Source organism: Polypterus senegalus, chromosome 1 (genome assembly GCF_016835505.1).
Source record: "Polypterus senegalus isolate Bchr_013 chromosome 1, ASM1683550v1, whole genome shotgun sequence".
Taxonomy (NCBI): Eukaryota; Metazoa; Chordata; class Cladistia; order Polypteriformes; family Polypteridae; genus Polypterus; species Polypterus senegalus.
The window spans coordinates 278,751,638-278,779,336 of NC_053154.1; the positions used below are offsets into that span (position 1 = coordinate 278,751,638).

General features: G+C 35.2%; 1 protein-coding gene across 3 annotated transcripts in view; it reads right to left on the reverse strand.

The window, feature by feature from the left end:
- The window catches only part of armh3 (armadillo like helical domain containing 3), a 196,803-nt gene that overhangs the window by 112,664 nt on the left and 56,440 nt on the right, over positions 1-27,699 (reverse strand). For all 3 annotated transcript variants that reach the window (XM_039775147.1, XM_039775131.1, XM_039775140.1), the window contains 12 exons: positions 26,256-26,312; positions 25,406-25,449; positions 23,766-23,826; positions 22,826-22,872; positions 20,742-20,817; positions 20,535-20,613; positions 9,935-10,036; positions 8,126-8,184; positions 5,516-5,581; positions 4,033-4,102; positions 3,168-3,228; positions 2,235-2,323 (listed from right to left, as the gene is read on the reverse strand). In XM_039775147.1, coding sequence (XP_039631081.1) covers positions 2,235-2,323; positions 3,168-3,228; positions 4,033-4,102; positions 5,516-5,581; positions 8,126-8,184; positions 9,935-10,036; positions 20,535-20,613; positions 20,742-20,817; positions 22,826-22,872; positions 23,766-23,826; positions 25,406-25,449; positions 26,256-26,312 — 811 coding nt within the window. The remainder of the gene's footprint in view (positions 1-2,234; positions 2,324-3,167; positions 3,229-4,032; positions 4,103-5,515; positions 5,582-8,125; positions 8,185-9,934; positions 10,037-20,534; positions 20,614-20,741; positions 20,818-22,825; positions 22,873-23,765; positions 23,827-25,405; positions 25,450-26,255; positions 26,313-27,699) is intronic.

The window sequence follows — 27,699 nt, forward strand, 5'->3', positions numbered from 1 at the left end:
TTCAATGCAGTTAATTATTATTTTCTGTAATTGTTTAAGACTAAAAGAGCAGAATAAATAAAGTATCGATTTATCTATGGCATATGTCATTGCTAAACTTTACTGACAGAATTAATTAACAAAATAATAATAACCAGAAGGCACAACACTTCTGCTACTGTAATGGTGCACTCCATACCCCATCTCCCTACACCCCTCTCTGCAGCAACAGGTGTGCAGCAGCAACTAACCTTGATATTTTAAAATTCAGCAAAGTAAGGCTGAAAGATGAAACAAAATGATATATAAAAAAAACAAACATATAATTTACACAATTTGAAACTTTACATCCAGCTTTATAAAACATTCAACTGTCCTCATCTTGTGGGAACCAAGAATGGACGAAATACCAGCCCACTGCAAATCATACATACACATACTTTACCACTACACTATGTCACCTTAGAGTCAAAAGTTAAATTGACAACATGCCTTTTAGAGTATTTAAGAAATCAGAGATATAAAATATCAGAAGAACGAATCTTGCAAAGTACACACACAGCTTCAAACACTTGATGTTTATTTCTGTATTGTGTGGGTGTTTAAAGCTTAAATTGTATCCCAAAAAGAAAACATGTAAATTTGTCACATCTGAGCTGATTACTCCTTGACCAAATTCATTCCACTTAATATTTTTTAATTGAAGAAATGGATTACATTTATCAAATTTACTCCTCTTAAATTTATTTGAGAAAATCGAATTCATAAAGTTCAACAATAATGTTAATGAACAGATATTATTAAGGTCCATTTGTGTTAAGTTTGGCATTGCTTTGTTTTGTTGTGTGTATAAAAATATCTCTGTCTTAATGTGTATGTAATATGCGATCAGTAGTTTGTAACGTTGTAATAGCATTAACCTATAAACTTATTTCAGCCCTCTGAGCTTGTACTCAATGAAAAGTACTGTACAAAAATAAATTGAACTGAATTGAATACATCTTCTCATTAAGGCCAATGAAACTTGGTCACTTTGCATAACACTCATCTGGGTATGTTATTTGAATTTAGTGGTGTGTGATTCCTTGTAAAGTGAGCCTTTAAATTCATAGTAGAGTCAACAAACAATGACATATTAGAATATTTCACAGGTTTTTGCTTCAACTAGTTTCTTAATCAATTCAATTTAACTGCTGGCCTTAATTTTAACTATTATGATTCAAAACCCTGAATTGCACATCTTAGTTTTAAAGAACTGCATTTATGTTTTAAATGCTCTGTATTTTCTTAACATAGCCCTGATTAATAATGAGATGCAAACAACAAGCAGCACTCCAGCTAAGGTGGTCCCATTTAAACCTGTTTAACGTATCATAAAGTACCTTTATTAATAAAACTTTTAAATAAATGGAAGAGAAAAGGAAGGACCAAGAAACGCAAATCTGTCCTGGTCCACAAAACATACGAATAATGGAAAAGTAAAATCATCAATGTGATAAAGATTTGCTTTGAAAGAATGAATGTAATAATGACAAAACTAATTACCAAATTTTCTTCTTTTTTTTTTACCAAGTTTTACTATCAGCAAAGACTGTCTTCTAATTAAAAACACTGGTTGAAATTAAAACTTGTAGCCACTGTGGCTCTCTAGGCTGTGATTGAGGACCTCTGATCTATGGGAATGCAGATGTATTGTATTTTGTTATAAAAGTATCAATACAATGCACATCTTCTAAATTACCACAGCTGTTTAAAAATGATATCATCAAACCTGTAGTGTTTAGTCCATGCCTATTTCTGTTTGGAAGATGCGTGTCATTTACCAGGTATCACTGTTTTGTTTTGGTTTAAGTTCTTAAAGGAAATACACATACTGCACACTCATCACTACAGTAAAACAACTTTTATCTCTACCTACTTAGAGAAGACATAAGCATATTGTAAATAAAGTCCACAGTGGATTATAACAGCATTCACAGGACAAATACTTATAATCTGAGTTTACTTTTCATCAAAGAATAGATTTTCAGGATAGAGGAGAAATGCAAATGTCAATATTTGTCAACACACTGAAGATTATTCTTGCTAAATGTCCAAATATAATGTATGCGTGACTGTATGGAATAAACACTCATATATATATATTTGGAAATAAATCTAGTTTATGTACATTTTTATCAATCTTAAAATGGCAAATAAAAAATAAAATAGAAAGTTTGTTTCTAAAGCATTTACTGTAATAATGTTATAGTTACCTGACCAGAGTTCTCTCCATGTGTAATGCAGACGCACCCTGCACTTTTTTTGGTAGCAAATTAACTTGTGAACAACCTGTACACATCGCCTATAGAATGAGAAAAAAGAATCAATTTAAAAAGAAATTAGAATAATGGATTTTTTTTTATACTTTGCAAAGTTAAAGGAACATATATTTCTTAAAAAGACTATGACAAAATCTTTTTCTTCTGGGAAGAACTTGGTTACACTTGGGTCTCAGATAAACACCCTAACTGATGTATGCACAAACTATATAAGATAAGGGGACAGCCTGTTACTGATACGATACCAATCATTTCAGAGGACTGAATAGTTTCATATCATGTGAAAAATGTTTTAATATTGCACAATATAAAAAATGAAAAAAAAGAAAAACTTTTCCATTAAAATAATTTAAATTACATGTAATGGTTAACACTGTGGCCATGTTTATGTGGGTCATGCAGGTGAACTGTGTGTAGAAGACAACGGGCACTGTAACAGACAGAAAAACAGAGAGAGAGAGAGATGCAGAAAGTGTGCTTAATAGCACACTTGGTGGCTGAGAAAAACCCAGACTGGCAGAAACATCCCAAGTTATGCCAGTGCATAAACAAGGTCACTGCCAGACAATCTGTTCAATCTATTACATCAAGACAACTGTATGCATGGGTCCACTCTGAGTACTTTATTTTACCTTCCACCTCCCACAAAGTTGTTTTCATTAGGCTGAATGGTGACTTTAAATTGGACTTCTATGAGTGAATGTAGCCAGAAAAAGACTGTCACAACCATCCGGGGCTGCTCCTGCCTTGTGGCTAATGTTATAGGCATAAATTACAGGTGCCTACAACTCTGATATTAGATTAAGCAGGTTCACTAAATTAATAAATGACCATAAAACAGAAAAATATAAGGTAATGCAAACTCACATGTACAAGTCCATTGGAAATTCCTTCATCATATGAGTTACAATAAATTCCACCATCAAGTCTGTTTAAAAAAAAAAAAAAAAGACAATTCAACCTGACAAAAAAGCAGTTTAATTTATTATTTTGCCAACAGTCAGCAAGTCTCCTTTTATTGTTCCTCTGGGTATCTGCTGCCCTCTAGCATGAAGGTTGACCTACCTAACAACTGCACACCTTTAGTGAAGCATTCTAACATACACAAACACATAATGTCCTCTGTACTCATGAATGTAGGATTCTTTCCTCTTGGTAACTACAGTAAAGTGACTATGCCCACCTGTCGGGGATCTCTCATCTGGCATCTTTCTCTGGCTACAATAGTAGTAGTAGTAGGGTATTGTACCATTTTAGCCATTATGGATGCAATGAGATCAATTACAACCTGCCTGAAGAAGGGGCCTCACTTGCCTTGAAAGCTTACACATTTTAATCGGTTCAGTTAGCCAATTAAAGGTGTCATTTTGCTTGACTTCTCTGGCTATAGTATAATTCTGGTTACTCTCTATACAAGAACTCCACCTACTGGATTCCAGTTATGATTCCTTTATACAGTCACCCTATTTCAAGGGTCAAACAAAATAACTAAATGTATTGTGCCTATCTGTGTGATTGATGGCCTATGATAAAATTGGAAGCTTTTCATTATTTTTTTATTTTTTGCTATATAAAACCTAAAATAATTCACATACTATATTTCTTTTACAAAGCAGGCATTTCATTATAAATATATAGGAAAAAAAATATTTGTGATATGCATAGGCAGAACAGCAACAACAGACCCAATAAGTGGCAAACCCTTTTTATGTTTACTGTAAAGATCTCTTACCTAGTACTGCACATGCCAAGGGTCTGGAAGGGATATTCTTATCTGCTGCCTTTTTTCTGTGCCTCATCGGCTAAAAACAACAAAAGGGCAATAGATCAGATAAAGCTATTATACACTGACTGCTTGTTTAACCAGTGTGCTTAACAGTAAATTAGGGTAAACTAAGGGAAAAAAATAAATGCTCTTTAGATCAAATGTAACTGCTTCTACAGTAAACCACAGGCTGATAATTCTGTTTAGCAGAAAGAGGCAAAGGATTTTGTATTTCAATCAATATGAAAAATGTAAAAAGTGACTTACAGATGAATTTGAATTTTGCACCATTTTATTTTAAGTGGGATTCTAAGGTGGTTAAGCTGAGTTTCATACTGGAATTTAAAAAAAAAAATCTCCCTGTTAATAGGAATTTATTGTTTATGATCAATGTTGACTGAACATTTGTTAAGCAAACAAAATCAATTTAACAACACTTAGATTCTATTTTGCAAATTAAACATGACATTAATCCCATGATTATGGCAAATAAATACAATCCAACTTAAATGGGTTGAATTAAGGATGTCTTGACTTCACAATCCAAACACTAGCTACTCTGAATTCTACAAGTTTTGATATTAAAGTTATATGTCCTGTTATTTGCTCTTGGATTTTTACACCCAACACACCTTCAGCTGTGGTTCACCTTTGCGAATGTATAAAACAAACAATTATGGAATTCCATTAATGCATTTAACTGAAAATCAAGACATTTCTAAGACAAAGTTATTGAAACTGGCTGTTGTTCAGTTATAATATACCATACAATATACACTGTATATTTCACTTACCAATAATTAAACAATTTAATTTAATGGTAAATGCCAAGTTACCCTTGAAGCCTGGTCTTTTCATATTAAAAAGCAAGCACCTTTGAGAAGTTATAAAATACATGCAAATGCAGATCATTTAAGCAGTTTCTGTAATGTTTTTGCATGCAAACCCAAAAACAGATTTTCTATTAATTGATGGAACAGTACAAGGATCCTGTCACTTTTTAAATCTGAAGACCTAAACATTAGTTTTGCTGAAGCAGCCACAATTTACAATAGGTGTTTGACTTAATTCAAAATGCTCTTATAGGTACCTTTACTGTAACTAGAAAGTTGCAGTGAATACTGCTTTTCAGATGCAGGACAGTGGTTTAAAATTCTGACTTGGTCACTGAACATGTAGAGGCTGCCCATTTTTAATAACTCTGCCTAGATTTTTACAGGTCAGATTTGCTGGCTACTGTCAGGAATCACCGTGCCAGGGTGTGTCCAGCACTATCAAGGAAAGTAAAAATATTAGGGATGTGTGACTGAGTTTGCTCTGTCTAACTTGGATTCTGTCTTATACATAGCACTTCTATCAAGTGGGCTCCGGCCTCCCAATGCCCTTTTTAGGAATTACCATCTTCTGATGATAGATGGAATAACCAATTACTCCATATAGAAATGCTCACCATTCTATGCAGATTAACACGAAAATTCATATTATCATCATGCAGAAAGGAGTTGGCATATTGATCCTGCAAAATACAATAGTGAAATATAAAGTAAGGAAGACTGAAGTAAAATTTTAAATCAATTACAGAAACCTTTTGTAGCTTAAAAAGAAATTATTGGCAGCTTGACAAGTTATAATACCTTGCATAATTTATTCACTTGCATAAAAAAAGGATAAAAATACATAATTAAAGTGAAGCAATTCGTTCTGCAGAAGCATTCCATAATAGGTTTACATAGAAATAGTAATGTAAGTTGACAAACAGTGTCATATACTAACAAACATCAAAAATAATTACTTAATAAAATAGTATCTTATGAAAAACTGTCTAAATAAAATATTTTCCAAGTCAATTTCATTCCACCCTGAAGAAATCAAGTGGTCTTGTAGCAGAATTTTGCCTAATATAGAAGTATCATCTGCAAAGTTATTCTGCCTGCTGCCTGAGGACACCAAATATTTGGTCCTACACCATGAGGTACTGGGAAAAGACCAACACTGCAAAGAATATCAGTCCCCCTCATGACAACCAAACGAGAAGAATAAGAACTGCTCTTTTCAGACATTGATCTGAGCACTAACCTGACTTCTAATGACCATAAGTATTTGACCCAATGGAAAACTGGCACTGAATCTCACATACAAGGGGGTGAGGAGAGCAAAAGTGCATAACTCGTTACCTGGAGGGTTCGAGACCAGGAATTTATGCCGTCTCAAACACCTTCAAACCCTAAACAAAGCAATAACCTTTCTTTGCCTTACAAACAGCCAAGTTAAAACCCTTAAAGTATTCAGAAGTTTTTACAGTTTCCTGGGAAACCTGACAAGAGCATTAATTTGGACTATTCTTGAACATAAAAGTTAATAAAAGTGTCTTCAGTCCCTGCAAGCTTGTTGAGTTTCCCACTGAGGTTTCTTCTCGTTTCAAGTTTCTTCTGTGACCTCAAGGCAGTTTGAAAAGCCATGAGCAATATAGTGCCAGGGTCAACACTTGACACTGTTTGTTGCTTGGGAACTTAATTTTATTTATTGTTTTCATTATTTTTGTTGCCATATTGATGCTGTGATTCCACACTATTTCTCACATTTTGTATCCATGGTCGTTTTGATGTTGGAGTGTGGCACTATTCATGTGTCAACTAAGAACACATCAGACACCATCTTATTTAAAAGGTGGTTGGGAGTGTTTAAGTAAATCCCTGTTTGTATTTTATACTTTTTAATAAAGAACATATTCAAATAAATGATTTTGTTAAGATTTTTAGGTTATGCAATGAATTTTAAACTTTGAATATTAAATTTGATCCTATTGCAACAATTGGTCAATCAATTCATTGCCATTTGTCTGAAGGTTAGGGTTTAGATTATTAACAATAAGTTCTTGGTGAAATGCACTTGAAAATGACCTGTTTTATTACTTTTAGTCAAATGTGTTGTTAATGTCATAAATAAGTTTTGAGGCCTACCTATTAAGTAAAATTTCAGAAAAAACAATCAGGTCATATTTTCAGCACAGCCCCCAATGAGTACTTGCTTTAACATTTATAAAGCTTTTCCGTGCCATTCAAAACAAAACATTTTGTCTTGTTTTTGAAACTAAATTTCTGTAGCCAATGTAATATCTTTATCAGTGGTACAGCACCTGACTTCTAAGGACACTCAACTGTTTTAAAGTGGACAAAATTATAATAATAGTTTCTTGTTAGTCTTTTATTCAATCTATGGTCACATTTGGTTTTTTATATACAGTATGTGTTTGGCAACCTTGGCATTAAAAACAAATTGTCTAATCAATATTGTAAAATCAGTAGTAAAACTATTAGTTTGCAGCAAGCCTCTGTCAATGAGCTACAGCAGAAAAAAATTAGAAAGAAGGCCAATTCAATCTTGTCAAACAATGGCCATTGTCTGTTTCCAAAGCTTCATTTGTTGCCATCAAGCTGCAGATTTAGGTTCCCCAGGATAAACAGCAACAGATTTAAGAACTCTATCTATCTTTAATTCCCATAGCTATAAGCATTTTGCATTTAAGTATTTCAAGACAGTCTGCTGAATTCTGAATTATTACTGTGTAATGGTGAAGGAAATTACTCCTACTTCCACAAATCTTGTGGGTGTGCATACTGATAACAATTTCTGTTATATGTTGTATCTTGTCTTGTTTTCTTGAATCTGTGTAACAGCGTCCTATATTTTTCCTGCTGCAAACAAATTTCTCTCTGTGATATTAAAGTCTGCCTAACCTAACACGACAATATGTTATTTGGTCTGCAAAAACATATAACTTTCCAAACTGTTACATAACATGTGAATTTCCCCTTGGGATTAATAAAGTATCTATCTATCTATCATTATTCTGCCTGTGTCGCTGAATATACAATTGCATGAAAAGAAAACTGAAAAACTAAATAAAAAAAAAACCTGGTTATCAATCATATGTTGTCAGTCATTCAAATAACAGGCTATAGGATGTTACTGCATATCACTTTTTTAATCCATTCAATAAGCCTGGTTCAAAAAGTGTTACATATGCAAGTGTGAAAATGTAGGATTTAAATAATTTTACCTCTGCTATACATGACAGAATGATGAGACAAAGTTTTGCACTATTCAGTCTATGTTCATCTGAAAAGATAAAAATAAGTTAGTGCATAGAATCACCATCCATATATTCACTATTATATAGTCATTATTTCATTTATACAGAAGAACTTTGTGCTTAGAAATATATTACAAATTACATCCTGTAGACCTTCCCTTTCACTCTTGCTGATACCCGTCTGTCACAAATTACTCCTGACACTCCTCTCCACCCATTCCGCCCTTCCTGAACTCTCTTTAACACCTCTCTTCCACAATCTCCATAACTCTGTACTGTTGATCCCAAGTATTTAAACTCGTCCATCTTCCCCAACTCTACTCCCTGTATCCTCACCATTCCACTGACCTCCCTCTCATTTACACACGTATTCTGATTTGTTCCTACTGAACCTCATTCCTCTCCTCTCTAGAGCATATCTCCACCTCTCCAGGGTCTCCTTAACTATCTCCCTACTATCGCTACAGATCACAATGTCATCAGCAAACATCATAGTCCACGGGGACTCCTGTCTAATCTCGTCTGTCAACCTGTCCATCACCATTGCAAATAGGAAAGGGTTCAGAGCCGATCCCTGATGTAATCCCAACTCCAACTTGAATGCATCTGTCACTCCTGCTGCAGACCTCACCACTGTCACACTTCCCACGTACATATCCTGTACAACTCTTACGTATTTCTCTGCCACTCCCAATTTCCTCATACAATACCACAACTCCTCTCGAGGCACCCTGTCATATGCTTTCTCCAGGTCCACAAAGGCGCAATGCAACTCCTTCTGGCCTTCTTTAAACTTCTCCATCAACATCCTCAGCGTAAACATTGCATCTCTGGTGCTCTTTCTTGGCATGAAACCATACTGCTGCTCACTAATCATCACCTCCCGTCTTAACCTAGCTTCCACTACTCTTTCCCATAACTTCATGCTATAGCTCATGAATTTTATCTCCCTGTAGTTACTACAATCCTGCACATCCCCTTCATTCCTAAATATCGACACCAGTACACTTCTTCTCCACTCCTCAGGCATCCTGTTACTTTCCAAGATTCCATTAAACAATCTGGATAAAAACTCCAATGCCATCTCTCCTAAACACCTCCATGCTTCCTTATGTATGTCATCTGGACCAACGGCCTTTCCATTTTTCATCCTCTTTATAGCTGTCCTTACTTCCTACTTGCTAATCCGTTGCACTTCCTGATTCACTATCTCCATATCATCCAACCTCTTCTCTCTCTCTCTCATTCTCTTCATTCATCAGCCTCTCAAAGTACTCTTTCCATCTGCTCAACACACTCTCCTCGCTTGTAAATACGTTTCCATCTTTATCCTTTATCACCCTAACCTGCTGCACATCTTTCCCAACTCAGTCCCTCTGTCTAGCCAACCAGCCCAGTTTGTAAGTCAAGGGTCCACTGTACTTACATACCTATAGCATGCATTGTTATCTCTGTAGAGTAAAAATTACTGGGGCAGTTTTGCTCATATTCAAAAATGTTTTTGGACTCTCTAAGGCTAATAATTGTTCTAAGTTTCTTTTTGATAGAGTGATTTATTTTCAAGTATTCATGCCCACTGACTTGTAATGTCAGATTCACTCCAAAAATGATTAAATCATGTTCAGATATTCATTCAAAAATCAAAGTTTCAATTTTGAACCCATCACAACACATTTCTCATTCATGTGAGGATACATGTGGTATACTGTATATTTAGAATAAACATGAGCATGCTCTAAAAAGAATGCATTATAAAATTGATTAAACAAAAAATACCTTTGGTGTCTTGCATAACTATAGAAGAATACTTCAAAAACGTTATGAGCAGATTACTTGTCTGGAGATTAGGATCAAGAGGCAGCTCTGCAGAATTCATCACTAGAAAAAGATTTTAAAAATTACTTGGGTGGAAAAATTATGAAAACTTTACAATCATTCAGTGCCCAGTACCACCGCAAAACCCAAACTTTTATACCAAGTAAAAGATTGTTGAATCTCAAGTATCAGGTTTTATCCATGAAAGAGGCACAAACAGAGAAACCCCCAAGTAAATGTATAAAGGAGGCAAGATACACTTTGAGTTCTTCTTAGAAAGACAGACTACCCAAGCCAAAACTGGCTCATATTTGTTAGAATGTACTGTATATACTGTACTATTTATTACTTTAAATGAGATCTTCTTTTTTATTAAGGAGGGTGAGGCAAGCAAAACCCCAAGATACTTGCCACATTGAACAACATGTAAAGATCTCATTATTTACAGTCAACTATAAAAGATTAAAATATAAATCTATATATCTAAATGATAAAACATTAATGAAATATTTGATGGTAAACATATATTATTTCAGCAGTGAGTTACCAAAAAAAGTTTTAACCATTAATATTTTTAATAGTAACATTAAAAATTAAAACAAACGTAAATGCAGTTAATTAAAAAGTTATTGCAAAGTTATTTTGCAGCACCCCAGAGGGCATATACTATGCATTACTAGGGCTTTCAGAAAATACAGAGTTGTTGTCATTTCTGCAATCTCCATTAAAACTGCATTACACAGTATATCTGCACACCAGAACAATATGATTAGGTCTGCCAAATTACATAAGTGATCAAAACAAATAAACCAATCAATACAAATCTGTAGATGGAAATTTAAAACAAGAGTAAGCAAAACAAGTCACAGATATTTCAGTAGTAGGGTGAAGGAAGAGAACTCTTCTTCTGCTCTTGGGAAGATTGCATGTACCAAATACCAAAATAAGTAATATAAAAGTATATGCAATGTTTGAGTAACATAAAACTATTATGCTCTTATTGAGATGAGTTTCTATGGTACAGCAGAGTGGTTTAAGGAATTTTAATTTGGTTCAGTTTAATAGTGCAAACAGCTATGGGCTTTCTTTAGCTATCAAACAGAGTACCGGTAGTTCTTATAAGTGTACTCTTCTTTCCTTTCAACTTACACTGACTTATGGTACTTTATAAATCAACAGTGATATTTAAAAGTATTGTACAGTTGACAGTGAACTCTAACAACTTTAGTATTCTCAATTTGTTGTTTCTATTTCAGAATACTAAACTGCTTAATCATATATTCAAATCCAAACCAAACAAAATGACAAAAGTAAATCATCTATACTAATAAAAGGCAAAGCCCTCACTCACGCATCACTAATTCTCCAACTTCCCGTGTAGGTAGAAGGCTGAAATTTGGCAGGCTCATTCCTTACAGCTTACTTACAAAAGTTGGGCAGGTTTCATTTCAAAATTCTACGCGTAATGGTCATAACTGGAAGCTATTTTTCTCCATATACTGTAATGGAGTTGAGCTGGATGGCTGTGGGGGGCGGAGTTTCGTGTGACATCATCACGCCTCCCACGTAATCACGTGAACTGACTATCAACGCAGTACGTAGAAAACCAGGAAGAGCTCCAAAAAGCGCTGAAGAAAACATGCATTATATAATTGAGAAGGCAGTGAAACAATAAGAAGCGAGCGACTGACATTTACAACCATATTCATGAGTGCTGCTACTTCAGAAACAAAGCACGGTGTAAACCTAAAGTTTAAATTAAGTTCATAGACAGGCTGCCGCTGGCGTTTGTCATGCAAACGGGTAATGCGGGATACAAGTTTAATGAGAGGACACAGGATATAAACGAGAGTTCTGATCACTTTGTAACTAAGTTAAAATTGCAGGTGAAGGGCTGTGCTTATGCAAATTCTGAGAGACTGTGTTTGTGGGGGATTGACAGTTAAGGCGGGTGGGGGAGTCACGTCATCATCTCCCCTCCCATTCACCTCATTTTGCTCTGAGTTGAGCTCCACAGCTAACGCCGTCTTCCGAACCAACTCCCTTTTGAAGCTTCCCTTTATTTACGCGGGCCTTTATTCGCCGCGCCCAATTGAGGTCGCCCTTTTGAAGCTCGCCTTTTTGTGCATGCCCTTATTGAATAGAGCCAGTTTTAAGCACAGGGAAAAATGAACATTTGAAAAATCCGTAATTTAATAAACCACCAAGAAAAGTAACATTGCAACAATGCGCGGTACGAACCGATCGCTGTAAACAGAAGTGAAGTGGAGGTTAAAATCCAATAGAAAAAAGTCTTCATTAAATACGAGGTTAAAACAATTGATTGTTTGCTTTTGTCTGTCTCTCTCACTCTCTCTGCCTGACGGAGGGGGTGTGAGCAGAGGGGCTGTTTGCCTAGAGGATACGGACGCTCCTCTAAAAAATGCCACTTTATCGCGGTGCTTCGGCATACTTAAAAGCCCAAAAGCACGTATTGATTTTTTGATTGTTTGCTTCTCTCTCGCTCTCATTCTCTGCTACTGACACGCATTCTTTGAAGAGGAAGATATGTTTGCATTCTTTTAATTGTGAGAAAGAACTGTCATCTCTGTCTTGTGATGGAGCATAGTTTAAACTTTTGACTAAAGGGAGTTATTTCATGTCTAGAGGGCTCTAATAATGTTAACAGTGTGGGAGAGTTTATAAGGGCTTAAAATATATAAAAATAACCATACAAACATATGGTTTCTACTTCATGGATTTTCACCTATCGCGGGGGGTTCTGGAATGCAACCCCCATGATCAAGGAGGGATTACTGTATTCACTTTTACTGGTCTGTTTAGGTGCCTCCCCCACCATCTGACTCACCTCACCACCACCAGGTGGTTATCAGCTGGCAGCTCTGCCCCTCTCTTCACCGGAGTGTCCAGAATAAATGGTTGCAAATATGATGATAGGATTATAAAATTAATTGTAGATCTTTGGCCTAAGGAGTTTTGGTGCCAAGTACACTAATGAGCCACCTTATCTTCAAGCATGGTGTTTTTTTTCACAGAAGTCCAATAACAAAACACTGCTCAGGTTTTGATCAGTCAGACCATTCCTTCCAATCGTGCCTCTCTAGGTGTCTCCATCGGTACCCACATGGATGTTAAAATCCCCCAGCAACACTACAGAGCATCAAATAGGGACCCTTCCTTAGGATCCCCTTCCAGGTACTCCAAGAAAGTCTGGTACTCCAAGCCATTATCTGGTGCATAACACCATCTGGCAGTCAGGGTCCTCCCCTCCGTAACCTGTAACCGTACAAAGGCAGCCCTGTCGTTCACCAGGACAAACTTCAACATGGCATCAACCAGGGAGAGACACAATATGAAGCCCACTCCTGAAGCCCCGGAAAATTTCAGAGTAAAGAAAAGTCCAGCATCTTTAAAGAGGTTTGGTTCCAGAACCAGCGGGGGAGGAATGATCCCAAATATATCAAGTTGGTAGTACTCAATCTCATTCACCACTGCTGGCTCCTTCGCATAAAGAGAGGTGATATTCCACATCCCAATAGTCAGTTTATGTGTCTGGGTTCCAACCAACAAAGACCTCTGTCTTCTACTACAGATAATAAAGGTATGTTTCCACTCTTTAAGCTTAAAAAACAACAAAAAAAAATCTTTTTAAGGTTTTAAATACCACTTTATTTTTTCCTAATACTCTCCAAACTGTTTTCTAATTAAAACAAAGCATTAATTTTAATATTATTTTAACATACCAGTTTTAATTTAGCAAACTGTAATACCTGCCAAAAGCAATGCAATTTTGACAGTAGCTTCTCAGTCTCTACAATTTGTAATCACAGCTATAGGATGAGCTGCTCTGTATGAATGTAAATCCTGCCATTTAATCCAAAAGGACAACTAGTATTGTTATGTCTATAAATCTCATTAACAAAAAGATAAATGTACAGTTAACTTGCTTCACTGTAACGCTGTGCAATTTCCCTTTCCTGTTCCATACTGCCTAGTCTTCAGCTGCAACTCATGAAAGTCTTCTACAACTCATTTCTCTGTCTAGGTTTATGATTTTATCTGATTATAAAAACAAATATACTGACATGGATGCACATTCAAAAGAAACACTTCATTAGGAATCATATATTAGAAGAACCATCATAATCATGATGGGAAGAAAGAGTTAAAATGACTTAATGAAAGAGTTATGGAATAATTTAAGAGAAAATAATCTGCACAAATATCAAGGTTGCAATGCAATCATGACATAGCATTCTTAATTTCTAAACACCCCTCTAGGCAATGTACTAAGTCCCCTGCTGTACTCTCTCTTCACCCTTTACTGTATGGACAGATATAGCTCCAATACCCTCAAGACGTTTGCAGATGATTCAACCATCATAGGCTTGATCACAGATAATGACGAGGAAGTCTATCAAGGGGAGATTAGGCTCCTGTCAGGTTGGTGTCAGAACCATAACCTCCCCCTGACTAAGGTAATGATCACTGATTTCAGGAAGCAGCAGGTAAATCACACCCCCATGGCTGGGGCATGGCTAAGGAAAGAGTCAAGTTTTAAATTCCTTGGGGTTACCATAACCAATTGACCCCACCCCCAACACCGCCAGGTTCTTACAGCATTATTGAGAGTCCTCCAAAGCATGTGTGAGAGAGAAAATATTTTCTTGGATGTAGTTGATTTTAAATATTTTGTGTTTTATTCTATGCATTTCTCTTTCAGATCATTAAGCTAAAGCAATCTGTAAGTGTTGAAAGAAAGAGAATGTTACATTGCTTCCAGTGTGTACTATGGAGTTAGACAAACCGATGGTTGCATCTGCACTGAACATATACAGAGTGATTTTTCTTGTAATTATTCCCTAAGCAATACAGTATTGTATAACAACTTTTTGTTGCATTTACATTGTATTAGGTATTATAAGTAATCTAGATATGATTTAAAGTATACAAGAAGATGTGTGTAGGTTATATGTAAATACTACCCTTATATATTGTATTTTATATAAGAGACTTGAGCATGGTTCTAGAACCAAACCCCTGCGAGTACAGAGGGAGGACTGTAATATTACATAATAGACTGTTCAATACTATGTTTTCTCTTTTCAAATTTCTCCCTTCACTGAAAGCATGTTATTTGTGAAGGCAGTAAGTAGAAACAAAGAAAAGGTGTAGTTTCATCTTGGAGATTAAAAAAAAGAACTGTATCCAAGGAAAGTTGGCTGATGGTGTAGAACTTTGGACAGACCTCAGAATTGTTGATTGCTTTTCTAATTGATCAGTAGTATTCAATGAGCATTATGGTATACAATACAGTATTCAATACAGTATTAAAATACATTTGATGAGCACATGGTATTCAATACAGTATTAAAATATAACACTTCAGTACAGATAGTAGATGAGGATCTGTTGAAATAAAAAAAATAGGTAGAGTAAAATAGTTGCCAAATACAATCAAAGGAGGTTGATGCATGGTGGCATCTGTCATAGGGATAACTACTTATATTTAAAGATGTTTATACAATTCAGAATTTTAAATTACTGTATTTGTGGGTTCTCCAAGATACAGTAGGTTAAGCCCAAATTACACTGAACAGAAAGTGAATGTTATAGTGTCTGTTTCTAATGGTGACAGCTTCATCATATGAAATAAAAAGGCCTAACTTTATTTCAACAGTAGCATTGGTGGGACAAATGGTAGTACTGCTACATCATAGATCCAGTACCCAGAGTTCGACTCCCATGCCTAGACATTATCTGTGTGAAGTCTGCCAATTATCTCCATGTCTATGTAGGTTTTCATTCACGTACTCTGGTTTTCCTCCCACATCCCCAAAATCTGCACTATTGTTTATTTAGCAATTCCAAAATAGCCCAGTGTGACAGAGTATGCTTTTATGTTTGAATAGACCTTTTGAAGGGATCAAGCCTTAAAAAAGGCCGTTTCCTGCTTTCCACCCAGTGCTTTCAGAAAAACACTTGACCACCTTGAACTGGATTAAGCAAGTTTCAGAAGAATGGTTTCTTTTAATACCTTAAATACTTATGATAATATTTAAGCTGGTTATTTATAAAATATACACATATACATATGAACCCTGATTTCTGCATATAATAAATTTTATGCCTCCTGCAATTTTAGAAAAGTTTAGTAGCAATTTTAGAATAGCTTTTGGATATTGGAATGTCACAACACTTAACTAACGTACACATTAAAGCCTGATTACTCATGATTTCTGATGAGTATAATGTTTCATAGTAATTTCCATATATCAAATATGTGCACATTAAATACACAGTCCTTTTCAAATGGTTAAGCAATGTTTCATCCCTCAGCATGACTAATTTTGGTAATGAGGGTAGAATCATCCCTTTATGTATGTCAATCAGTCAGTCAGTCAGTCAGTCATTATCCAACTCACTATATGTGATATGCTAAAATGTGTGATGTGATTTACGGTGGATTCATAAAGTATTCAGACTCCATCACTTTCCACACACTGTACTGTGCTGTAGATTTAATTTTAAATAGATTGCAATTTCTATCCATCATTCTACACTAAATAACCCCTAATGACAAAGTGAAAACATGTTTTCAGAAAGTGTTTGCAAACATACTAAAAATCAAAAACCGAAATTTCTCATTCATATACAGTGGGTATGGAAAGTATTCAGACCCCCTTCAATTTTTCACTCTTTGTTATATTGCAGCTATTTGCTAAAATCATTTAAATTAATTTTTTTTCTTCATTAATGTACACACAGCATCCCATATTGACAGACAAAAAAAAGAATTTTTGAAATTGTTGCAGATTTATTAAAAAAGAAAAACTGAAATATCACATGGTCCTAAGTATTCAGACCCTTTGCTCAGTTTTTAGTAGAAGCACCCTTTTGAGCTAATACAGCCATGAGTCTTCTTGGGAAAGATGCAACAAGTTTATCACACCTGGATTTGGGGATCCTGTGCCATTCCTCCTTGCAGATCCTCTCCAGTTCTGTCAGGTTGGATGGTAAATGTTGGTGGACAGCCATTTTTAGGTCTCTCCGGAGATGCTCAATTGGGTTTAAGTCAGGGCTCTGGCTGGGCGATTCAAGAACAGCCACAGAGTTTTTGTGAAGCCACTCCTTCGTTATTTTAGCTGTGTGCTTAGGGTCATTGTCTTGTTGGAAGGTAAACCTTCGGCCGAGTCTGAGGTCCTTAGCACTCTGGAGAAGGTTTTTGTCCAGGATATCACTGTACTTGGCCGCATTTATCTTTCCCTCGATTGCAACCAGTCGTCCTGTCCCTGCAGCTGAAAAATACCCCCACAGCATGATGCTGCCACCGCCATGCTTCACTGTGGGGACTGTATTGGAAAATTGATGAGCAGTGCCTGGTTGTCTCCACACATACCGCTTAGAATTAAGGCCAAAAAGTTCTATCTTGGTCTCATCTGACCAGAGAATCTTACTTCTCACCATCTCAGAGTCCTTCTTGTGTCTTTTAGCCAACTCCAAGATAGAACTTTGAGTCTGACAACTCAAAAAAGTTGAACTCTTTATTCAGAGCTCCAAGTGCTATGCCTGGCATAGACTAGGCACTGCTCATCACCTGCCCAAGTTTCCTACGGTGAAGCATGTTGGTGGCAGCATCATGCTATGGGAGTACTTCTAAGCAGTAGGAACAGGAAGACTGGTCAGAACTGAGGGAAGGATAAATGTAACCAAATACAGAGAGGTCCTCTGGCATTAAAACTCTCAGACAGGGGTAATCGGTTAACTTTTCAGCACAATAATTACCTGAAGCATATAGCCGAGAAAACACTGGAGTGCTTTTGGGACAAGTTTCTAACTGTCCTTGAATAACCTGGTTAAAGCCCAGACTTAAACCCCATAGAACATCCATGGACAGACATGAAAATGGCAGTCAGATGCCTCCCATCCAATCTAACAGAGCTTGAGTGGATCTGGTATGATAAATGGGATAAACTGCCCAAATCTAGTAGTGCAAAAATTGTAGAGACATACCCAAGAAAACATAAAGCGGTAATTGCTGTCAAAGGGGGTAATTGCTGCCAAAGGGGCTTCTAGAAAGTACTGATTAAGAGTCTGAATAACAGATTTCAGTTTTTGACTTCTAATACATTTTCAAACCTGTCTGAAAATATGTTTTCACTTTTTCATTGAGCGTAGGCGGATGGGCAAAAATGACAAATTTATCCATTTAAAATTAAATCTACAACACAATGAACTATGCAGAAATTGAAGGGGTATGGATACTTTGTTCAGTACAATTAGAATAAACAAGATCAAACTACTTTGGTAGTGCCAGCGGTTTCAAATCAACATCAGAGGCAAGACCCCTTGTGCTTACCCTTTGTCCTTGTTTGTTGCTTTTTCTTCTAAGTAGAGAATATGAATTTGCTTTTTCAGTTTGCCCTTAGTAAATTCTTATGGATATGCAGATATCCAGAGTGAATTATTCTAAATAAAAATGTCCACATATGAAAAAACATTTTACAAACTTTAGGTCTCATTATTGTGGAAGTGAATTAAAACACTTAAGGCTAATCTTTGATACTTCAATAACAAGTGGCATAAGGTTTGAAATTACACTACCTTTAAATTTCCATCACTGCATGGATGACAGCACAGACATTCTAAAGACATTGTTTATTTGGAAGTATGGCAAAACTTTAAATATCCCACACTTGATTAACTGTCAGGGCCAAAAAAAAAAAACAAATGCACACTCCAGTGTCTACCTATTAGTGTACTACTACTGCCGTGCAGTACACTGCAACCTTTGCACATTGGAACAAATCTCCCTTGTGCTAGTCTGTAGTGTTCTTACCCAGCACCACATATCAGGCTGCATTTTGAAATCACAGTTTCAGTTACGTACCTTCAATTTTAATAGCGCTTTGTAGCTTTTCAATTTTATTATAATTAATCTACTATACATTGTTATGGCTGATAAATGTAATTGTGTGGTGTTGGAGGATATTAATATTAATACTAATTATTAGTATTCTTATCTTTCTTGCAAAGTGAAGAGCTTTCCTCTACAGTCTAAATAATAGTGTCAAAACTGTTTATTTAATGGCATATTTTCTTATTGAAATAAGGGAATTGTGAACCCTAACCCCCCCTTCATGACTTTCAGTAATAATATTTCAAAACAATTCCATGTAAAATGTGGATGTCCTTTTCATTCTTCCAGTATATCCTGAATGTGCAAGTTAATGACTTTTACACATCAAATTTCTCCAAAAGTACTTTTATTCAATAAATCAGTGGGGTATGTATCAATTCTACCGTATAAATCTCCTTGCTGTGATATGATGCTGTGTGTACCAACAATGAACCAATTTCAGCTTATAGCTCAGCATTTTGTCTATTTAATTTTTTTATCTATGTACCTTTCTTCATAAACCAGCTATCAACAAAGTGTGAAATGTTCTCAGGATTTCTGAGAAATGTCCCTAGAGGTGTGCCAGATCTGCTTTTTCATCGGTGCTAACCATGTCAGTGACTATAGATCTGACATTTCATGGCTTGCACACTTTTTGACTCTTCAGTCTAGACAAGTTGAACTTATCATGTTCACCTGATAAGTAACAACTAACTCACTATTCTGTATCTCTCTGTTATTTTTAAAGTAATGCACACAAAAACATAAACCAGATAAATACTACCAATATTTGTTCATCCCTTACAACATGGCACAGCAACTAGAAGGAATAAAAGTAAAAGAGGAGAAAAAAACGAATAGGTACCGGGCTTCAAAACTCTGTAATATACATACATGGAACTGCATCATTGTTCTCAGAAATCTGTTAGTTACTCGTACCTAACAAAAGTGAGTAGGTTATTTATAAATACTAAAATAGTGTCACCCATTACCTCTTGCTGTTAGTATAATTTCCTTTTATTATCCTGTTGTGCTGATTTGTACCAGTAATAAATCAACAGAGATACACCTGCTGGGTTTGCACAAAACAGTGGATGGAAGAAAATAGCACAGACTCCATCATGTAATTCCTCCAATTATGGACACTAGCCAGCAATGGAGTGAACAGCAGAATGCCCAAGGAAAACCTGAGCAATCAGTTTGCTAAGGTCAGTTAGACCTTATGGACTGTGGGCCCATAAAAACAATTTATTTTACCCAGTACCTGAACGAGCAGAAGATTTTGACTTCTTCTTGATCATCACTTTCTGATTTTTCAAAGTTAGAAGTATTTTAATATATTCATCTATTAACATCTATATATTAAGGCAATTGTATTGTTTTAAATTTGAAGCACTTTTTAAAAAATATTTATGAACTTGTGCAATAAAAAATATGTAAGAAAAAAAAAGAATATTACAAAACTTGAAGAGTTATAAAAATAAGGAGTTGTTCCTTTTAACGTTATGCAAATTTCACATATTCGACAAAACTAATGTACTGTATAATTATACCCATCATACAAGGCAACATTTGTTCTTAAATTGACTCTATATAAGAAATTAAAGAAAGCAGCGCCATCTTGTGTTAGAAAAAAAAAACAAAAAGGAATAAGTACATTACCATCCATCGAGGAAGGAGTGGTTGGAGTGGTTGGGACCGGCGTTGTAGGAGGTGACACCATGCCAATCTCTGGATGACTCTGACAATAAGAAAAATAAGCATGACAGACTTTACTGTTTAGATAGGTTAACACTAACAAAGGTTTGTTTTTCTTTATAAAAAAACAAAACAAAAAACACACAAACAACAATGCTATTAAAAGCTTACCTGCGCAAGTACTGTAATGAAATTCCTGTTTAAATGCACTGCTTCATATAATGCAAGCAAAACAGCTTCATTGGTCCTAAAAGCATAAATATTGTTATTATTATTCATTACTTCATGTTTGAGTTACGCTGTTATTTTATACTAAAGACTTTTTTTCTAACAATCAGAGAGTTAAATAACCATTGCCTTTTCATGAGTTCTAAAAGATATTCTAAGCTTCTTTGTCTCCTGGAAGATGATCACTCCATTTTCCATGAATCATTTGTCTCTGTTACATCGACAACTCGTGCTTTGTCATTCACTATGTCTTTTTAGTAGATCAAGACATGGAAATACTCAACATAAAAAATTATGGATATACTGCAGCCTCCTAGTAAACATGGCAAACATAGGAAAACAAGTACTTCCCCGGAGGCTAAATGTATACAATATAAACATTTTCCTATTGTCTACAAAGGTAATAGGTGACTGAATGGTGAAAAAAATCTCACCTTATCAATAAAGGCCACATATAATATAACATTTATAATCCTGCTTTATCCAAGTGAGGGTCATGGATGGGTGAAGCCTATCTCAGCAGCATAAGGCACAGGAGTCAGGCATAGACAGGGGGACAGCACATCACACTGCCAACTAACATAGGTCAATTTAGAAATGCATTTCAATTAACATGCATGTCTTTAAAGATGAGGGAGAAAAACAAGAGTCTCTGTAATCCCACACACCACACCCACAGTGACAACATGCAACCCCAATATGGACAACAGCAACTTTAGGTAGCAAACCCAGGATGATGTACCAGTAAGGCAGTAGCACCAACCAATGTGCCATTGTGCACCATATGGCTATATGCCACCCAGCTTTATTTAGCATTCTCTTTCAAACAAACATGAATTTGAAGTCTTAATCATTCCTAGTTAGTTTACAGGCTAAAAATAAAATACATTTAGGGAAATTTATTGTTCAGATATACAAGGACAAATTGCTAATTTTCCAAGTCAACGATGTTCAGAATTTGGCAGTGCCAATTAAGTGGGCAAATATCATGAAACTTGCTTCAAAATATCTTTTCCTACCAACATCTATTGTTATTTTTCCTGCCTTTAACTAAAGCAAAACAGACAAGGTTAGGTGTTATATTTGACCTGTTACTCTTACTTTCGAGGCAACTACTTAACAAAACACTCAAATCACAACTAAACTGACAAACTGGACATCCAAATTCAAAGCAGCAAAGATCTGAAACTGGCCAAACCCTCAGTTTAAACAGGATGAGCACTGCTCAAATTATGTTTTATTTGTATTTCACTCGGGATCAACCTCAAGCCTCTCTCTCTACTAATGTAATAATAAAGAAGGTAAATAGACTGAACAATCTCATTCCTCCGACATGGAGTCACTTGCTCATTTTGGAGTCTGATTTTCAGATACTTTTCAAAGGTTAAACTTGGAAAATGATACACATTTCTAAACCATTTCTGAAAGTGATCGATGCAGACACCAACCTACATTCACAGCTACTTATGACTGCATCAAGTCAAGCCAAGTCAATTTGTTTTTGAATAGTGCTTTTCACTACATGAGCCTATTGTGGCATTTTGCATGCTCAACCCTACAGTTGTACAGCTTTGTTGACACATACAATAGAAACCCCTGATAAATTCCTGGAATTTAGTCTAGGATTTGGTTGAGCTTCTAAAAACCCTCACATATAATGGTAAATTCCTAAGAAGGGGTATATTGCTGTAACAGCATGCAAGGATGAAAGGGGCTAATAACATTTTACTTAGGTAATAGAAAAACTATTTCCATGTGACTGGGCAGCATATATATTTTATTACATACTAATCACCAGTTGTCTCCACTCATCCTCATTTTCATTAAGTTTTTATTTTCTCACAGCACTAGCACCTTAGCTTATATGATTTAATTGAAAGAGAAGTCCAAAATGGTATATTGATGTGCCCAAAGTTCTGGACTATTTGCTTGAGAGTTCAGAGGGGATTCTGTTATGCTTTCTTTTTAATTAAATATTTTTTCTTTTAAACAGATTTTTACAGAACAATCTTTATTGTGTTACTTACTGTACAGAAATCTTTTCATCCGCATCCGATATGAACATACTGCCAACCTGTAGATAAGGAGTACTGTTTTATATCTCCTTAAAGGATACAGAACAGTAACTAAAGATAGGCGCAATTTTATATAGCATACATTTTCACCTGCATCTTTATTTGTATTTCACAAAGAGACCTACTGTTAATTTTAAGTTTACAAAAAAAAAACCAAAAAATGTTAATTTATTAAGCAACAGATATAAAACAAATATGTGTATCTAATAATTAAAACCAAGACCACTTCTTTTAATCAGTCTCCTAAATTCACACACGATTACATTTTAGTATAATTTTTCCCTATAACATTAACTTACTGTTTAAATTAATTCATTAACAACTTGATGTGATGACTAATTTATTATTCATGTGATTATGTTTTAAATGCTTTTTGATCCAAATGTTATGCATATTATAACAGAGTACAAGAAAGATGAAGACTATTTTTCCAGTATTATGGCTCACCTATTAGTTAACCAGGCATGTTTTAAGGACTGTTATTATTTATAAAATTTCTTTAATTCATTTGTTCTACTTTTTATTCCTACCAACACTTGTAAACATGTGTCATTTATTATGCAAAATCTTTGCATTAGTAGGCCAAAATTGGTGTATGATTAATGATTGGCATATATTTAATGGAGACAGTACTTTCAAGTTTGTTACAACAGCTCTTACAACTCATATTCCATGAATGTTACTTCTCTATGCAGCATGTTTTTACTTCAAGCAAACCAGTCACACTATTTGTCCGCACTCCTTCACAATGATGAATGTGTAAATTCTACTCATTTTTGTAATACTTGTTTACTCTGTACACATATATGCTCTGTGTACACACACACATATAAATACACCTATCTGTTTAAAAGGTTCAACATCAGTGTTAAGAAGGTCTTAAACTTCATACCATATTAGTGATTGCAGAGAAAAAGCCTCCTTGGTTCTCCTCTTCTTTATCTCTGTATTGCCTAAAACATTTTTTCAAGTGTTAACCACAAGTGATCTTTGTTTATCTGTAGCAAAGATGGAAAACTGAAGAAGGATAATCAATTGTGATGTATGTACCAAATAATTGATTCAAAAATAAAATATAAGAGACAAATGTTTATCTAGAGATAGTGCAGAAAAACAGACTAAAAATTGAGAGAACACAGAAGTATCATTGATGATATCTGAAACAGAAAAAACAAAGGAGACAGAAGGAAATCACAGATATATATATAAGAAAAAAGCTGGTTAGCTTCCATGTTTTTAAAATAGTTACCACTTTTCATGTGACGAGAGCCGATTTAAAACAGGTGTTTTATTTACTTGCCATATACAACACCAATCTGTAATATTCTGGACCTGACCATTAACAATAGATTAAATGGCCATCAAATACTAAGAGCCAGAGTTCATACTCAAAATTCTAGGTACATTTATATCTGTCCTGCCTATGTTCCACTCCTGACTCAGTCACGGTTTGCCTTGCAAGTGGTGAGCTCACACTGTGTCTTCACATAGTCTTAGTAGGTGGTCACACAACTCACTTGTTCTAGTTTGCTACCCCTATTCTAGATGAGAACTGACCGATTTTAAGGGGAATTACCAAGGTGATAATAAGTGTAACTAGAATATGTTCCCTGTATTATTATATTTTTAACTGTTAAATAAATTATTCTTGGTCAATTTGGTTATTTGTTTTTGCATGGTCTGTCACAATAAAATGGTTTTAACAGAATATTGTATTAGGCATCTTTAAATAATGTTTTACTTTTACAGTAAACTGCCATGAAATGGACTGGCACAGTGTCCAGGGGAATATTTCTGCCTTGTGCCCTGTACTACCCGAGATAGGCTCCAGCACCCCTCATGACCCCTTACTTTTAGAAAATGGCCGACTGATTGAATTCTCCTTAAGACAATTTAACTAACCATGTTCCTGAGAGTACAGCTCTGTGGATTCATGGGACATGTAAGACACCTCAAATATGTAAGTCATGATCCTAGGAAGGGCAATATGATATTTACTAAATGCATAATGCATAATTTAAAATAATTTGGCTAACATTAAAAAGTAGAACAAGGTTACCACTCAAACTGTTTGAAAGGATGTCTTATAAGAACAGCAGGTGCATACTTGTACAGAGGAATTAAAGGCTGGTTAGGTCTCCTGTTCAAGGTCTATGTGTACCTATTTCACTAATGAAAATCTTCAAATGGAACACTTCAAAACCTAAAACACACAACTCAAACCCTTATCCTAATCATCTACAATTACTTGATTCCTATATCTGTATACTTTTCCAAACAAAGCATCATGGGGAGCAGCAGCCCATGTCAACAGTATGGAAATAGGGCATGAATAAATCCTGGATGGGATACTATGCATAAACTCAACCCACAACCTACCAATACAGAGTCCCCCATCCACCAAACAGCTGGTCTTTGAAATACGGAAGAAAACCAAAGGTCAGAGAAACATAGAGAATCACAAACTCCACAAAAAAGTTCTGGGATCCAAGAATGTGTAATATTGCAGCCTTTCATACTTAATTTTCTTACCTGTTATATTCAGAGAGTGCTTGTGAAAGGACCAGACCCATTCCCTATAACAAAAACAATCAGATATAAGGACATGTCTACACTAGCTTATTGTAGACATACACAAACCACCATTACATTTAAACTTATACTTAACCATTCTGACCTATGCTTGTAGAAAGGTAATATAAATACAGTAAACTGATAATCTGTAAATATTAATAAATGAGACAATATTTCAAAAAGAACTGCACTTAAAGTAGAAAGCTTTTTTTCACAATGGGTAATGGTAATTTGGAACAAAACCACAAGTTTTTGTAGTTGAAGTAGAAGTCTTACATAGCTATTAACTAACCAAATGAGACTAAAAGAGAGGTCTCCTTAATTTTGTCAGACAGCATAAGTTTTTATTTTAATTAAATACTCATATTATGTTTTAAATTAAATTAAGATGTTTAACAAAAAAAGTATATTTACTTATGTTTAGAGTAGTAATAACTAATATTATTCAGTCTTTGTTTCAGACCAAAACTCTGAACAGCTTGCTTGCACAGTACAAAATGCAACAGTAAAACTTTTTTTTAAAATATTGATATATAATGCATATTCATAGTGCTCACAACTGCGGTGATAAGAGACTTGTCAGTTAAAAATTAGTACCCACTCACTCTTACACAAAAAAGCTTGTTTAATAATGATAATTCAGCTATGTAGTAGGAGTTTTTTTTATTTTCTTTCCAACACGGAGTATTACAATTAACACATTTAGCCAACAGTTATATGCAAAATTAAGATCTTACATTTTCACTATTAGAAATTAACATAATTAGGTATATGCTATCAAACAAACAAAATCATAGAATCAACTTACATTTAATGTGGTTTCATCATCAATAATTGAAAGTTTAACGATGTATGGGTTCACAGACTATTGAAGATAAAAAACATACAGCATAAACATCATGTTAAAGCACAAATAATCTAGAACTGTTTAAACATCTGACCTCAGAAAAGTGATGTAATGTTTTATTTAAATTTAGAAGAATTTCACAAATTGAATAGAGACCAAATTTAATCACATAAAAACATTAAAACAAAACACTTTATCCTACTGAGTATGTCATCAACTTGAAGCTGAAAATATGTTCTGGCAATCTTTTATGTCTGTAAATTGTGTACACACATACAGACAAACCAGAAATGTGGATATACATATTGTTTTTGCAAGAATGCATTAACAAAGATGACTGACTTTCATCTTCACTTCACTCCTCTTGATACATGGAAGTATTTTACCCACGTGCTTGAGGTTACCGCTAACTAGCATCACAGAAGGTGCAGTTGCACTTGTACTTTATTGAGTATTTGAAACTTCAACCTACCATATTCAATTTTGCAGATGAAATTTAGACTTTTCTATGCATTTAGACAAACAATCAGCTTTCAGCCTTGACACTTAGCCTTACTTGAAGAGGTCACAACACACCAATAAGGAGATGCAACAGATCAAAGAGAAAGAATTGGGAGTGAAAAAGAAATAAAATCTGCATCTTATTGTTATGATGAGGCTCTAGAAAACTGCAAATGTTGAGATACATGTGAAAAACTAAAACAAGGACGAATGTTTTTGCTACAAAGTAAGGGGCAAAATGTTAATGAAAATATGGATTTAGTCCACTCTGGCATACAAATCTACCACTTGTATTATTGGTTGGGATGGTTTTTCTGTCCCTGTCAATTATGGAGTTATAGACACATTTCTTTATTTGCTGAATGTAAACTTCAAGAAGTGACAGAAGCCAAAGGGACCAAACAAACACAATTCCTCTGTGTAAGTTTGTTTACTAATACAGTTAGCTGCCGAGGCACGCGGCTTAGCACTGATGCCTTACAGAACCCTTGCTACAGTCACTCCACTTTGACACTGTGTTGTTACATCATGAGGATATTAATACATCTACATGTAGATATTACTTAAACTCCAGTTAATTTTTAAGGGATACTATTGCAAAAAGTGATATGGTAGCTCAGTAACTGGTGCTTCTGCCTCAAAGTCTTGTGTTAGAATCCCAGCACAGGCATTGCTTATATGGAGTTGCTTGATCTCCCCATGCCTGTGTTGATTTTACACTGGATACATCCTACAAGAATTATGCATTACTGTAATAAGTAACTCTAAATCAGGGGTTCTTAACCTGAGGTCCATTTATATTCAGTATACAGCCCAGTACTGTGGATTTAGAGTAGATGTAGTAGTAGTGGAAAAAGTACTAGTAGGAGTAGATGTGTTTCAATTTGCACATGAGAATTGTATT